This window comes from Pteropus alecto, unplaced genomic scaffold, assembly GCF_000325575.1.
Source record: "Pteropus alecto unplaced genomic scaffold, ASM32557v1 scaffold68, whole genome shotgun sequence".
Taxonomy (NCBI): Eukaryota; Metazoa; Chordata; class Mammalia; order Chiroptera; family Pteropodidae; genus Pteropus; species Pteropus alecto.
The window spans coordinates 5,526,486-5,542,512 of NW_006441386.1; the positions used below are offsets into that span (position 1 = coordinate 5,526,486).

Below are 16,027 nucleotides of genomic sequence, written 5' to 3' on the forward strand. Positions count from 1 at the left end.
AAATTAAAAACAAGCTGGCCTTTCTCTAGAAATAACCGCTGTTCTGGAGAGGGTTGGGCTTATCCGGGAGCCTTGACTCTGAAAGCCTCTCCACCACTTGGTAGAAGTGTTAGCAAACAGGCTTCTTTCAGTACAATAGAAAAAAACAAATGCATGTGCAGCCCAGCTTGGCGACTTTATGTAAAGAAAGTAGGAGGCTTTGATAAGGCTGCCTGATGTGTGCTGTGACATTTATAGATACCTAAGATTTTCCAAGAACCATAGAGAGCAGAGAGCATAAAAGATTTAGCCAGGGCTGACCAATACAGCTCTCCTGAGCCATCCTAACTGATTTGCTCAGGAAATGCCAACAGCTTCACTAATTAGATGAGGCTAAATCAAACAAGCCACTTCAGGCTCAACGGCAAGAAAGTGGCTCCCCCACTCCTCCAGCAATCTTGAACATGTCAATTCACCTCCTTCACCATCTGTGAGGACAAGAGAGTGGGCTCTGCCGCATGAGACCTGTAGCACCTGTGTCTCCTGAGGTCTGTCGAGAGGAAGTAGAACAGGTGAGGGCTCCAAAACATACTCATATCCCCTTGCTGTAACAAAAACAACCAGGTTCATTACACTGATCGAGAGTCATAGCACTTCTAACATTAAAAATCATATTGTCCAACCCCCACATTTTTAAACACAGATTTGAATGACTTACTCAAGGCACACAGGCTACTAGTGGAGCTAGAACTAGAATCCCAGTCTCCAACTCCCAACTCACTGCACCACTTTGCTGCCATTAAATATTGGGTAATTGAAAAGCATACTTAGTCTTATTTTAAAAATCTCTTTAAATGTCATTTAATTGTTTGAATTTTTAAGGAAAGTAAAAGCATTTTCTTTCTGCAATGCCCACTAAAATTTCTTAGTAAGGTGAAGAACAGCAAATATTGTTATATTAAAAAGAGGCAAAAAAAAAAAAAATGTAGATGCATTTACTTGCATATATATTAAATCTCTCTAGAAAGATAACCTAGAAACTGTTAAAACAGGTTGTCATCAGGGAGAAAAACCATGTGGCTGGGAGGCCAGAGGTGGAAAGCAACTTTTCATCATATATTCTACTGTGCCTTTAGGATGTTGAACTATATATAAAAAAGAAAATTTTAATATTTAAATAACCACATCAAGGGAAAAGTTTATGAGAAGTCACTCTAAAGAAGAACCTCATTGTTCTTTACAATCCCAATGGAGAAGCCAGATTGGACTATGTAAATAATTCCTCTTCTATGTTTTAAACGATGAGCTTTTGAATATTTATAAGGTAGGCTGGAGTTAAAGAGAAGGTCTGTAAATGCAATGGTTCTCAACCTACACTCCACTAAATAACTTATTTTCTCTTTTGAATGCATGCTTAAAAAGATTTTGGCTACCAAATAAATGGCATTATTACTGTTATAATAATATACTTGCTCATTTGTATTCATTAGTGACTAATATAATTTTCAGACAGAGCTTTTGATCAGCATAGAATAACTGGTTCATCACAACAAGATAGGATTCTAGGCAAAATCAGAGAAACTGGACAATGTTGTTAGCTTATATGGCTTTATTAGCTGAAAATATATAGTACTTAAGAATACTGAAAAGTGACTCACATCCCCCTTTACTATACGCAAAAATCCTAAGGGCCTGGGAAGCAGTAAACACCTAACATTTAAAGGGAATCTGGCTCTAGATCCAACTACCAATTGACAGAAAATATAGAGGATCACAAAAAATGAGGACATACTCAGTAAACCTCAGACTTAAAAATTCTATAGGATAAAAACATGATTTCTTTAATAAATAAGTTTTAGATAAAAAAGATTAAAACAAACTTAAAAGACTTTTAAAAGTCTTATCAACCAATTGCAATGTCTGGACCTTATTTGGATCTTGATTCAAATAAATTTCTAAAAATTAAAAATTTAATGACATTTATGAGACAACTGGCAATTTGAACATTGACTAGAAAATTGATGATATTAAGAGATTATAATATTAATTATTTTTATATGTGATCATGTTGTTAACTTTTTTAAAGTCCTTATTTTTTTAAGAGATGTACTGAAATATTTATGAATGAAATCAATAATATTAAGAATTCCTTCAAATTTATTGAGGAGAAGGTGGGAGAAACGAAAACAAGACTGGCATGAGTTGATAACTGCTGAAGCTGGTGACAGTATACAGGATGCATTACACTAGTCTGTCCATTTCGACATATGACTAAAGTTTTCCTAATTAAAGGTATAAAAAAAAGTGATGTGGCATCTTACAGCTAGTAAGACTTCAATACTAACTTACAAAATAACCTGATATAAAATTAAGTGAAAAAAAGCAGAAAACAAAATATATGCTATGATCAAAATAAAATATAAATGAACAGAAAAAAATGAAGGTCTGTCTGATATATATAAAGGAACAGAAAAAAATGAAGGTCTGTCTGGTATATACGTCTAGGTAACTTCTCCCTTAATTTAAAAAACATTTCTTATTTTTCTCATTATATTGTTTGGCTAATGTCTACTTTTAAAAATGTCATTATAAATGATTTCTAATATTTTTACAACTTTCAAACAACTAAAATAAAGCCTCCATCTTAAGGAGTTCATTCAACTTTTTTCCCAGACCATATTCTAGGTACTATAGAGTATTTCGGGCTATCTCCAAGCTAGGAAAGAAAGGTCATCTCTTTGGGGCCAAAAGGGAACATCTTTACTTAACAGCAAATGCCTTTTTGCCTAGAGGTTCAATATTATTACCAAAGAGGCTGAAAAACAATTAGTGCAGATGGTTTCAAACAATATTCCTTTAAGACTCCATCTAGTTTGTCATATGGTTTGGTTTATGTAGTCGAACTCATGAAAATCCAAAAGGAGCTTTCTTAGACCAATCACAGCAGAGAGAAGCCAAGGTGAGAATGCTTACTTTTATCTTTCCGGCTCCTGTGAAATCCAAGCTGAGAATCTTTGTTGAGTCCCATACCCCAAACCTTCGTAACATCTTTGGTTTTAGAAGACAGCAATGTGAACCCATAGCCACAAGCAGCTGATGAAATCTGAAAAAGAGTTCCTGTAAGGAATTAACCTGTATATGCGATATCAAGTTTTTTTCAGCAACTTATGACAGGTTATTTACTCAATCCAAAAGTACATACTATTAAGATAGAAACTAACATTTATTGAACATTTACTATGGGTTAAGTGTTTGATATGTATTATCTCATTTAATCTTTACAGGGATCCTATGAACTAGGTATTATCATCATCCCCACTCACCCGGACAGTCTAGCATAGTAGTTAAGCTGAATACTGCCTTAGTTTACATCTTTGCTCTACTCCTTACCAGATGTATGACCTAAGATAGATTACTTAACTTCTCTGTATCTGTTTCCCTCTCTGTAAAATGGAAATAATAAGTGTGTTTCTCATTGGGTTGTTCTGAGGACTAAATTAGTTAATAAAGCTAAAGTACTTACAGTAAATAGTACCTGACTTAATGTAAGAGCTTCATAATGTACTTGTTATTATTGTTACTACTACTAATAGTAGTATTTGGTAAATGAGAAAAATCAGGTTTCCTAGAGATTAAGTAACTTGCCTAATATAGTCACAGAGCTAATAAATGGAAACTATTTGATTACAGCATGCATATAATATCTCAAAAAGTCCAGTTTCGATGAAAAAGTACAAGACATGCAAAGAAGCAAGTAAGTGTGACCTATACCAAGGGGAAAAAAGCAGCCAAAAGAAACTAACAGTAAGTGGACCTAGATGTTGGATTTGTCAAAAACTTTAATGAACTGTTGTTCAAATAATTTTTAAAAAAAACTGTTTAAAGAATTAAAGGAAAACATGATGACAATGACTCAACAAATATGGAAGCTGAATAGAGAAATACAAATATTAAAACCTAACTGGAAATTCTAGAGTTGTACACTAATCAAAACAAAAAATTCACTATATAGGCTCAACAGCAAATTTGAGCTGGTGAAGAAAGAATCAGTTAACTTAAAGAAATATCAATAGAAATTATTCATTCTGAAGAACAGGGAAAAAATTTTTTTAAAAATGAACAGTTGCCTCAGAGACCTATAACATAACAGGAAGTGTATCAACATTTATGTAATGGGAGTCCCAGAAGGGCAAGAGAGAAAGAGGCAGGTAAAAAATATTTAAAGAAATAATGGCAAAGCCAAAAATATACAATGGCGAAAGGAAGTCTCTTCAATAAATTGTTGGAAATAGGAAAGCCAGATGCAAAAGAAATTACACCGCTATCTGAAACCATCACAAAAATTAACTCAAAATGGATTGAAGACTTGGATATAAGACCTAAAACAATAAAATACATAGAAGAAAACACAGGCATTATACTTACCAACCTTGGTCTCAGAGGGGTTTTTGTGAACTTGACCTCAAAGACATAGTAAGTAAAAGAAAAAAAAAAATGGGACTACATCAAACTAAAAAGTTTCTGTTCAGCAGAAGAAATCAACAATACAAAAAGACCACCAATCAAATGGGAGAAGATCATTGCAAACAATCCTCCGATAAGGATAAATATCCAAAATATATAGAGAATTCATACAACTTGACAACAAAAAAAAATCCAATAAAAAGTGGGCAGAGAACCTGAACTCTTTTGCAAAGAAGACGGCCAGCAGATACATGAAAAAATGTTCAACAGCATTAGTTATAAGGGAAATGTAAATCAAAATCACAATGAGACACCATGTCATACATGTTAAAATGGCTGCTGCCAACAAGACAAGAAATAACAAGTTGGAAAGGATGTGGAGAAAAGAGAATCCTCGCACATTGCTGGAGGGAATGCAAATTGGTGCAGCCAGTATGTTAAACAGCATGGCATTTCCTCAAAAAATTAATAACAGAGCTACCATGTGACATATGACCTAGCAATCTACCTGAAAATTTGAAAATACTTATTTGTAAAGATATATGTACCCCTATGTACACTGCATCATTATTCACAATAGCCAAGACATAAAAACAACCTAAGTGTCTTTAGATAGATAACTGTATATATGTGGTATATATATACAATGGAATATTACTCAGCCATTAAAAAATATGAAAGAGTGCTATTTCCAACAACATGAATAGATCTTGAGACTAGTATGCTAAGTGAGGTAAGTCAGATGAAAAAAGACAAGAACTGTGTAATATCATGCATATATGGGATATAAAACAAAAAGCAACAAATGAACGAACAAAACGAACATACAAACAAATGAAACAACAAACTCAGAGATACAGACAACAGAATGGTGGTTACAGAGAGGATGATGGGTAGAGGGAGAGCTATGAAGATAAAGGGGGTCAAATACACGATGACAGGAGACTAGACTTGGGGTGGTGGGCACACAATAGAGTATACATATGTTGTATTATAGAGTTATACACCTGAAATTTATATAATTGTTACTTTAATAACTTTAATAAAAAATTTTTAAAGAGTGAACATTAGCATTTGAAAACAAAGAAAAAGAATGTCAGAAAATTTACCAATGGATCAGTTGTAGGCAAAACAACGGATCAAGATTGATCAACAAATCAGTTAAACTCTTGAAAAACCGAGAAAATCTTAAAAACAACAAAAAAATGGATTCATCAGTATAAGGGAACAAGATCAAAAGCTAACTTCTCATCAGCAACAATGGAGACCAGAAATCAGAATATTTTCAAAGTGCTGAAAGACAAAAACTGCTAACCAAGAATTCCATATCCAGCAAAACTATCTTTAGAGAAATGAAAATAAAACATACAATCCCCCAAACTAAGAGAATTCACTGCTAGTGGACCTGCCATAATAAGCACTAAAGAAGTCCTTCGGTCAACAATACTGTATTAAATACTTCAAGATTACTAAGACGCTGGATCTTAAATGTTCTCACCACAAAAAAGAAACGATAATTCTGTGATATGGTAGATATGTAAGCTAATGCTATGGTGGCAATCATACTCTAATACAGAAATGTATATGTTCATACATTTATACAACCCATTGTACACGTTAAACTTACACAGTGTTATATGTCAATTACATCTCAGTTGTTTTTTTTTTAAATATTTCAGGCCAAAAGGAAATGACAGTAGATGGTAACTAATAATCACAAAAAGAAATGAACTGTACCAGTGAAAGTAATTATACAAGTAATTATAAGACATGTAAATATATTTTTTCTCTTCTCTTGAATGATTAGAAAGACAACTGCATAAAATAATAATTACAGAATTGTATTATGGGCTTAAAACACATAAAGATATAATATATATCACAACAACCACACAAAGGAGAGAGGAGGAAATGAAGCTATGTTAGAACAAAGTTGTTGTTTTTCAGAATTAGGTCACTATTAATATAAAGTAGATTGTATAAAGTAAGATACATATTGTAATCCCAAGAGCAATCACCAAAAAAAAAAAAATACTAAAATAATACATAGTGAAACATCCAACAAAAGGTCCACTAGAAAAATATCTATTTAAGATAAAAGACAGTAAAGCAAGAGCAGAGGAACAAAAATGACAGAAAGAAACAGCAAAATAACAGGTGCAATCCAACCATATCAATAATTATATTAAAAGAACATGGATTGAATAACATCAGTGAAAATGGTGGAACAACAACAACTCTGGCCAATACTGTCAGGGTCACCTTTTCAGAACTCTGGAAATTAACCAAAGGCTTAGAGCAATCTGGAGTGTTTACTCGAGAGGCAGTTGAATCTCAGCAAGAACAGCATGATTTGTGGTGTTTTAACTTCACCTCTCCTCAACTCTCAAGTAGCCCTGACAACCAACAGCTTACAATCATGCTGAAAATTGGCAATCTAGCAGCCACTGAAGGAGGCAGAGTGGAATTGGAACTTCAAAGCCTCATTCCCAGAGAATTCTCATTTGAACTATCCCATTTATCTTTTGTCTCTGTGAATTTGCCTATTGTAGATATTTCATATAAGTGAAATCATACGATATTTATACTTTTGTATCTAGCTTATTTCACTTAGTATGATGTCTTCAAGGTTCATCCATGTTGTGGCATGTGTCAGAACTTCATTCCTTTTTACAGCTGAATAATATTTCGTTGTACGTATATACCACATTTTGTTTATCCATTCACCCGTTGATGGACACCTGGAATGCTTCTACCTTTTGACTGTTATGAATAATGCTACAGTAAGCATTGCTGTACAAGTATCTGAAAACCTGTTGTCAGTTCTTTTGTATATTTACCTAGGAATGGGATTGCTGGATCATATAGTAATTCTTTCTGTGTGGTTCCCTGGAAGGCCCTACTTGTGAGGTAGTATTTATTTGACCTGATCCCTTAGTAAAGATGGGGAAATTTATTGTTTACATGACTTAAGAAAATCTGTCCAATTACTAGCTGTCTACTAAGCTAACTGAACAGAGACCTTAGTAGCTACACATGACAAAGAATATTAACTTTATCAAATTAGTTCAGAAAAGTCACTAAACAACAATAAACAGCAACAACAAACCCTAGGGAGGTGGGAATATTTTATTTCCAGAGTTGCCACATAGTATCATTTTTAATATCCAGTTTTCAACAAGAGAAAACACAAGAGATGAAAAGAAATGATAAATTATAGCCCATATACAGGAGAAAAAAATGCAGTCAACAAAAATAGCTCCTGCACAGAGTGGAGTGAGCATGGATGGTATAGGTCAGCATAACAAAGGAGCACAAGGAAACATTTCAGGTGATGAATATGTTCACCATTTTGATTGTGGTGATGGTTTCACAAATGTACACATATGTCAAAACCTATCAATTGTACCATTTATTGTATGCCAGGTATAATTCAATAAGTCTGTTAAAAATAACTCTTAACTAGTGTTAATATTTTGTCTCTGGCCTAGTACTAAGAACTTTTATACTTTTTGGTTTTTGCTTTTTATTTTTAAATAAAAAATGAGGGAGATTTAAAAAATTGCTCCTGCAGAAGCCTAGATATTAGACTTAGGACAAAGACTCTGAAATCAACTATTTTAAATACATTCAAAGAACTAAAAGAAACCACATGTGAAAAACTAAAGGAAAGTATGAAAACATACATAGAAATTTTGAAGCTAAAAAGTACAATAACTGAAATTAAAAATTCACTAGATGAGTTCTCATCATATTTGAGCAGGCAAAAAAAAATAATCAGCAAACTTGAAGATAGTTCAACTGAGCTTCAGATACCTGTGGGACAAACCAAGCATACTACCATACATATAATGAGAGTCCCAGAAGGAGAGAAGAGAAAGGGGCAGAAAGAATTTTTGAATAAATAATAGGGTATAGTGGATGGGATAAATAGGAGCACAGAGAATTTTTAGTGCTGCAAAAATAATCTATATAGTACTATAATGACCAATACATGTCATTACACATTTGTCCAAATCCATGGAGTATACCACATCAAGAACAGACCCAAATGTAAACTATGGACTTTGGGTGATTATGATGTATCAATATAAGATCATCGATTTTAACAATGTACCAGTTTGGGAGTGTGGGGGCGTTGATAATGAGGGAGGCTATGCATGTGTGTGTGGGAAATCTCTGTATCTTCAGCTCAACTGTCCTGTGAACCTAAAACTGCTCTAAAAAAATTGAGTCTTAAAAGAAAAAAAAAGAATGGCCCAAAACATCTCAAATATGATGAAAACATGAATCTAGACATTCAAGAAGCAAAATGAACTCCAAAAAATAAACTGAAAGATATCCACACATAGAAACATCATAATCAAATTGTGAAAAGTAAAAGACAAAGAATCTTGAAAGCAGCAAGAGAAAAATAACATCACATATAACATATCTTCAATAAGTTATATAGCTGATTTCTCATCAGAAACCATTTAGGCCAGAAGGTAGTGGGATGGCTTTTCTTTCAAAGTGCTGAAAGAAAAACAAACAAACAAAAAAAAAAAACCTGTCAACCAAGAAATTTACATTCAGTACAACTATCTTTAAGAATGATATTTAAAAATAAAACGAAGATGGTGAAGATGTGAGGAAACTGACATTCTCATACATTGCTTGTGGGAATGTAAAATGCTACAGCCACTGTGGAAAACAATCTGGAAGTTCTCCAAAAGGTTAAACATAGAAAGAATTACTATATGATCCAGCAATCCCATTCCTAGGTAAATATACAAAAGAACTGACAACAGGTTTTCAGATACTTGTACAGCAATACTTACTGCAGCATTATTCACAACAGTCAAAAAGTAGAAGCAATCCAGGTGTCCATCAACGGGTGAATGGATAAACTAAATGTGGTATACACGTACAACAAAATATTATTCAGCTGTAAAAAGGAATGAAGTTCTGACACATGCTACAACATGGATGAACCTTGAAGACATCATACTAAGTGAAATAAGCTAGATACAAAAGTATAAATATCGTATGATTTCACTTATATGAAATATCTACAATAGGCAAATTCAGAGACAAAATAGGTAGATGAGTGGTTACCAGGGGCTGTAAGTAGGGGAAAATGGGAAGTTATTGCTTAACAATTACAGAGTTTATGATTAGGGCAATGAAAAAGTTTTAGAAATAATAGTGGTGATGGTACAACACTGTGAAGTAATTAATGCCAATGAATTATACTTTAAAATGGTTACAATGGCAAATTTTACGTTACGTATATTTTTTTCCACAATTTTTAAAATCTAGTAACATACCAAAAACCAATAAATGGGTGAATTGTATGTGTGAATTATATCTCAACAAAGCTGTTTTTTTAAAAAAAAAAAAATTTTTAAAAAGAAGAAATATACTACCAAATACACAAAAACAGAGATTCATCACTAGCAGACCCGCCCTACAAAAAACACTAAAGAAAAGTCTTGAGGCAGAAAATAAAAGGACACAAGACAGTAACTCAAATCTACATAAAGAAATAAAGAGCACCAGTTAAGTCACTGCATAAGTAAATAAATTTTTTAATGAATAAAAATATAAGATAGTATAAACATATTTTTTCTCCTTTCTGATATAAAAGAAAACTGCATAAAGTGATAATTATAAATATATGCTAATGGGAATATGAGACATAAATATGTAATTTATGACAATAATAGCACAACAGAGGAAGAAAAAGACAGAGCTATATATAAGCAAAGTTTTTGTATAGTACTGAAATTAACTTGGTATTAATCAAAACTAATAAAAGAAATGACAAAGAAATTCAAATGTACACTAGGAAACAGCTATTTAACACAGAAAAAAGCAAAAGGGGATGGCCAGGGGAACAAAAAAAGATGATAAATAACAAAACAGCTGCCCTATATCCTACCTTCATTAAATTATATTAAATAAAAATGGATTTAACACTCCAACTGAAAGGCAGAAATTGGTAAAATGGATAAGAAAACATGACCCTACTATATGCAGTCAAGAGCCATGTTTAGATTCAAAGATACAGATAGAAAATGAAAAGTTAGGAAATTACATAATATACAAATAGCAATAAGAGAACTGAAGCAGCTATACTAATGTCTGGCAAAATAGACTTGAAAACAAAAAAATGTTACTGGAGACAAAGAATACATTTTACAATAATAAAAAGATCAATGCATCAAGAAATAGAACAGCTATAAATATATATGCACCTAGCAACAAAACCACAAAATACATGAAGCAAAAGCTGACAGAACTGAATGGAGAAACAGAGAAGTCAGCAATAGCCGAAGATGTCAATATCCCACTCTCAATAACTGACAGAACAAAAAGGCAGAAAATCAGAAAGGATACAGAAAACTTGAACAATGCTATCGACCAACTTGATCTGTCATCTATAATCTTACACCCACCCAAACAGCAAAATACACATACTTTTCAAACACACATGGAACACAGACCTTATGCTAGGCTATAAAACGAAGTCTCAATACACTTAAAATGACTAAAATTAAATAAAATAGGTTCTCCAACCACAACAGAATTAGAAATAAATAAATTAGAGAAATTCACAATTCAAAAATTAAATACTTCTAAATAACTCATGGGTCAAAGGAGAAACCACAAAAGAAACTGAAAACTACTTTAAGGTGAATGAGACAAAAACACAACATATCAGAATTTATGGGCTGAGCTAAACAGCGCTTAGAAGAAAAATTATAGCTATAAACACCTACATTAAATAAACAGACCTCAATAGTAGCCTAAACTTCTACTTTAAGAAACAAAAAAGGAGAAGGGAAAAGATGGCGTAGATGACAGAGGCTTTGTTCATCCCTCTTGCAACCACATCAAAGTTGTGACAGAAACACGGAACAAACAGCAAGCAGAGTCATCTGAGATCTAGATGAACAGAAGTCCTACAACTAGAGAGAGAAGTAAGAAATCAACCTGCAACAGTAGAAGATAGAAGCAGGCAAAGATATGAGGCTGCCTGGTCCCAAGAGGCTGAGTGTGACAAAGGCTATGGCAGTGGCAGCCGACAGCTGCAGACATCTCTTAAAGGGGCTGTATCCGCAATCGGACTTTCATGGTTACAGACCTGCCTGCTCTGAGCACCTGCGCTGCGTCGGCTGCTCAGGGGGCACCAGGAATTTAAAAGGGGACACTTAGTTGATGGAGCAAGGGCCAGAGGTGAGGCTTTCTCCTGGGCAGAAGTGCTGGCAGTATCCATTGTTCCTCTGTTGAGCCCTCACCATCCCAGTGTGCAGACGTAGCTCCACCATAGCTGAGACATCATCAAATTGGATAACAGAGGTCACTCTGCCCAGAGGATTCCTTGAGACTCCACCTCACCAACTCACAGCCCCGCCTAAGCCACATCCAGGTGTGTCCTTGGCAAGTCCCATGCTCCTTGCTGAGCCAACTCCAAGACCCACACACGTGGAAGCTGGCCTCAGTTGCTGGTGTGGCCTCTTGAGGCAACAATAAGCACAAGATCTGTGAAAGGCTTGCTGAATTTTAACAGGTGGCCCCAGAGGGGCACAGCCTGGAGCTAAATTTGGCCTGCAGCTGAACCCCTCTCAGGACTGTGCCACTGGACATCTACTACACAAAGCCACGCTAATAAGACCAGAAGACAAGAGTTTTGCTTAATACATAGAAACAGACACAGAAAGGCAGTCAAAGTGGGAAGACAAAGAAGCAGAAACCATATGAGAGAACAGAACAGAGATCTAGGAATAATGGAGTCAAGCAATCTAACAGATGCAGAGTTCAAAACACTGGTTATAAAGATGCTCAATGAACTTAGGGGAAGTGTAGATGAATTCAGTGAGAACTTTAACAAAGAGATTTAAAAAAAACCCATAAAAATGGAATTGAAATTATAAAAGGGATCCAGTCAGAAATGAAGAACACATTATCTGAGATAAAGAGTATAGTAGAGGAAATCAACAGAGTGAATAAAGAAGAGGATTGAACCACCACTACAGAGTGTGGGGAAGCCAAGGAAACTCAATCAGAGGATGGGTAAGCCAAGGACACTCAAGCAAAAAAAAAGAAGCCAGGACTATAATAATTTAAGGAGCCTCTGGGACAAAATTAAATGTAAAAATATCAGTGTCATAGGGGTGCCTGAAGGAAAACAAGAAGTTGAAGAGCTAGTTGAAGAAATAATGATGGAAAACTTCCCTCAGGTGGCAAAGGAAATAGACATACAATACCAAGAAGCTCAGAGTCCCAAAAAAGAGGAGCCCAAAGAGGCCCACACCAAGACATATTATATTTAAAATGCCAAAGGTTAAATACAAAGAGAGAATCTAAAAAGCAGCAAGAGAAAAGCAGTTAGTTACCTACAGGGGAGCATCCATAGGACTGGCAGCTGATTTCTCAAAAGAAACTATGCAAGACAAAACATTCAACGTGATGAAAACCCAGGATGTATGACCAAGAAGACTTTATCCAGCAAAGCTATTATTCAGAGTTGAAGAACAGATAAAAAGCTTCCCAAACAAAAATAAAGGAATTTATCAACATCAAGCTGATATTATAGGAAATGTTGGAGGGACTTCTTTAAGAAGAAAAAGCATATATCAAAAACATGAATAAAGAATGGTATAACTACATTCCTACAAGTACTTGAAATGGAAAAGAATTAAGTGTTCCAACCAAAAGATATGAAAGCTGAATGGATAATAAAGTAAGACCCCTACATATGCTGCCTATAAGAGACTCACTTCAGATTAAAAGACACACAGACTAAAAGGAAGGAGATGGAAAAAGATATTACCTTAATAGAGGGTATTGAGCTGAATGAAATGGGTAGGACAGAGAAAGACAAATATTGCATGATTTCACCAGCACGTGGAATCTAAAGAACAAAATAAAAAACAAAAAAAAAGCAGAAACAAACTCATCAATACAGAGAATATTCTGAGGGCTACTAGTTGAGAGAGGAGTGAGGAGGGGAAGGTGAAAAAGGGCAAAGGGATTAAGAAGTACAAAATAGACATGGAGATATAAAGAGAAGCATAAGGTAATAATTAACAACGTTGTAATAAATATGCAAGGAGGAAGAGTGGGGTGATCACTTTGTGAGTTATATAGATCTCTAATCACTATGCTATACACCTGAAACTAATATATTATTGTATGCCAACTATAATTGAAAAAAAAATTCACTGAATTGTACAAAGTAAAGCTGAGCAGCTAATTATCTATTATATTTCAATAAAGCTGGGTAAAAAAATCATAAGAGGAAAAAAAAAAGAAACAAAAAAAAAGCAAATTAAACCGAAAGCAAGCAGAAGGAAGGAAATAAAAATTCAAGTGGAAATCAATGAAACAGAAAATGCAAAAACAATGGAGAATGTTAATTAAACCAAATGTTGGTTATTTCAAAAAATTAACAAAATTGACAAATATTTATCTAGATAGACCAAGGGAAATGAGAGATGATACAAATTACCAAAATCAGAAATGAAAAACTATGGAAATGTAGAGGATTGCAAGTGAATACTATAAACAACTTTATGCCAACAATATTAGATATCTGACATAAAATGGACAAACTCCTAGAAAGACGCAAATTATCAGAGCTGGCTCAAGAAGAAATAGAAAACTTTAATATCCCTATAACAAGTTTAAAAAATTGAGTTAGCAATTTAAAAAAACTTCAAGCAAAGAAAGCCAAGACCCAGATGACCTACTTCATTGGTAATTCTACCAAACATGTAAATAAAACAAAATACCAATTCTTTACAAACTCTTCTAGCAATTCATTCTATGAGGACAGTATTATCCTGATACCAAAACCAGACAAAAGAACACAAGGAAAACTTCTCGACAAAATATTACCAAACCAAATCCAGCAACATATAAAATGTATTATTCACTATGACCAAGTGTAATTCATCCCAGAAATACAAAATTGGTTTAATATTCAAAGATTAATTAATGTAATATATCCTATTAACAGAACAAAGACAAATACCACACAATCACCTTAACAGACACAGAAAAAGCATTTGACAAAATCCAATCCCTATCCATGATTTAGAAAAAGGAAAGCTCAACAAAGAAGGAAAACTTCCTCAACTTGACAAAAAGCATCTATGAAAATCATACTTAATAGTGAAAGACTGTTATCTCTCTAAGATCAAGAATAAAGCAAAGATATTGGCTTTCACCACTTCTATTCAATGATATACTTTAGGTTCTATTCAGTGGAATCAGGCTAGGAAAAAGTAAAAGGTTATTTAAATTGGAAATGAAGATGTAAAACTGTCTTTATTCATAGACAACCAGACAACATAATCTCATATGTAGAAAATCCTAAGGAATTCACAAAAATCTATAGAGCTAATAAATTCAGCAAGGTCACAAAATATAAGCTCAAAATACACACAAAAAAACTGTATTTCTAGCAATGAACATTCAAAAAATAAAATTAAGAATACAATTCTATTCAGAATAGCATCAAAAAGAATAAAATACTTAGGAATAAATTTAACCAAAGTGTAAGGCTTGTACACTGAAAACTACAAAACATAGTTGAAAGAAATTACAGATCTAAATAAATGGGTAGACATTCTAGGTTCATAGACTGAAAGACACAAAATTGTTTAGATGGAATTTGTCTCCAGATTGATCTACAGATTGTCATAATCCCTATCAAAAATCCCAGCAAGTATTTTTGCAGAATATGGCAAGCCAATCCAAAAATTCAAACACAAAAGCAAAAGCAAAAGATCAGAATAGCCACAACAATTTATAAAAAGAAAAACAAAGTTGGAGAACTTACATTTCTCAATTTCAAAACTTATTAAAAAGCTACAGTAATCAAAAGTGTAATTTTGGCATAAAGATAGACACATAGATTAATGGAATATAAATGAGAGTTCAGAAATAAACCCTTACATTTACAGTCAATTGATTTTCCACAAAAATGCCGAGACAGTTCAATAAGGAAAGGATAATCTTTTCACCCAATGATGCTAACACAACTGGATACTCACACTCAAAAAGACTGTTATCCCACACCATACACAAAAATCACTCAAATAGGTGGTTCATAGACCTAAATATAAGAAAACTAAAAAGCTCCTAGAAGAAAACATAGAAAAATAATCTTTGTGAGCCTGGATTAGACAAAGATTTCTTAGGCATGCTACTAAAGCATAATCCACAGCAGAAAAACTTATCAATTGAATTTCGTCAATATTAAAAACTTTTGCTCTTCAATAGATACTATTAGAAACATAAAAAGAAAAGCCATAAACTGGCAGAAAATATTTGCACACATCATACATGTGATTAAGGACCTATATCCAGGTTACTTTAATAACTCTTACAACTCAGTATTAAGAAGTCAAACAACCCAACTTCTCATTCATCTGTAACTTAAATACCGTTTCTCTTAATCTTCCCTTTTTAGTGAAAAGGTCGTTTGTTATCCCTGACGGTCAGAAGCCAAACTGTTTAAATCTGCCTCTTTTTCATCACCTATCAAGATTTCCACAACCATTCCCAAGAACCTGTCTAAGCATCCATGTTT

General features: G+C 33.7%; 1 protein-coding gene across 1 annotated transcript in view; it reads right to left on the minus strand.

Moving 5' to 3' along the window:
• RCC1L (RCC1 like) overlaps positions 1–16,027 on the minus strand; it is a 41,609-nt gene that overhangs the window by 24,549 nt on the left and 1,033 nt on the right. The window contains exons 2-3 of the mRNA XM_006918526.3: positions 2,953–3,082; positions 456–584 (exon numbers count right to left, since the gene is read on the minus strand). Of these exons, the coding sequence (XP_006918588.1) occupies positions 456–584; positions 2,953–3,082 (259 nt within the window). The remainder of the gene's footprint in view (positions 1–455; positions 585–2,952; positions 3,083–16,027) is intronic.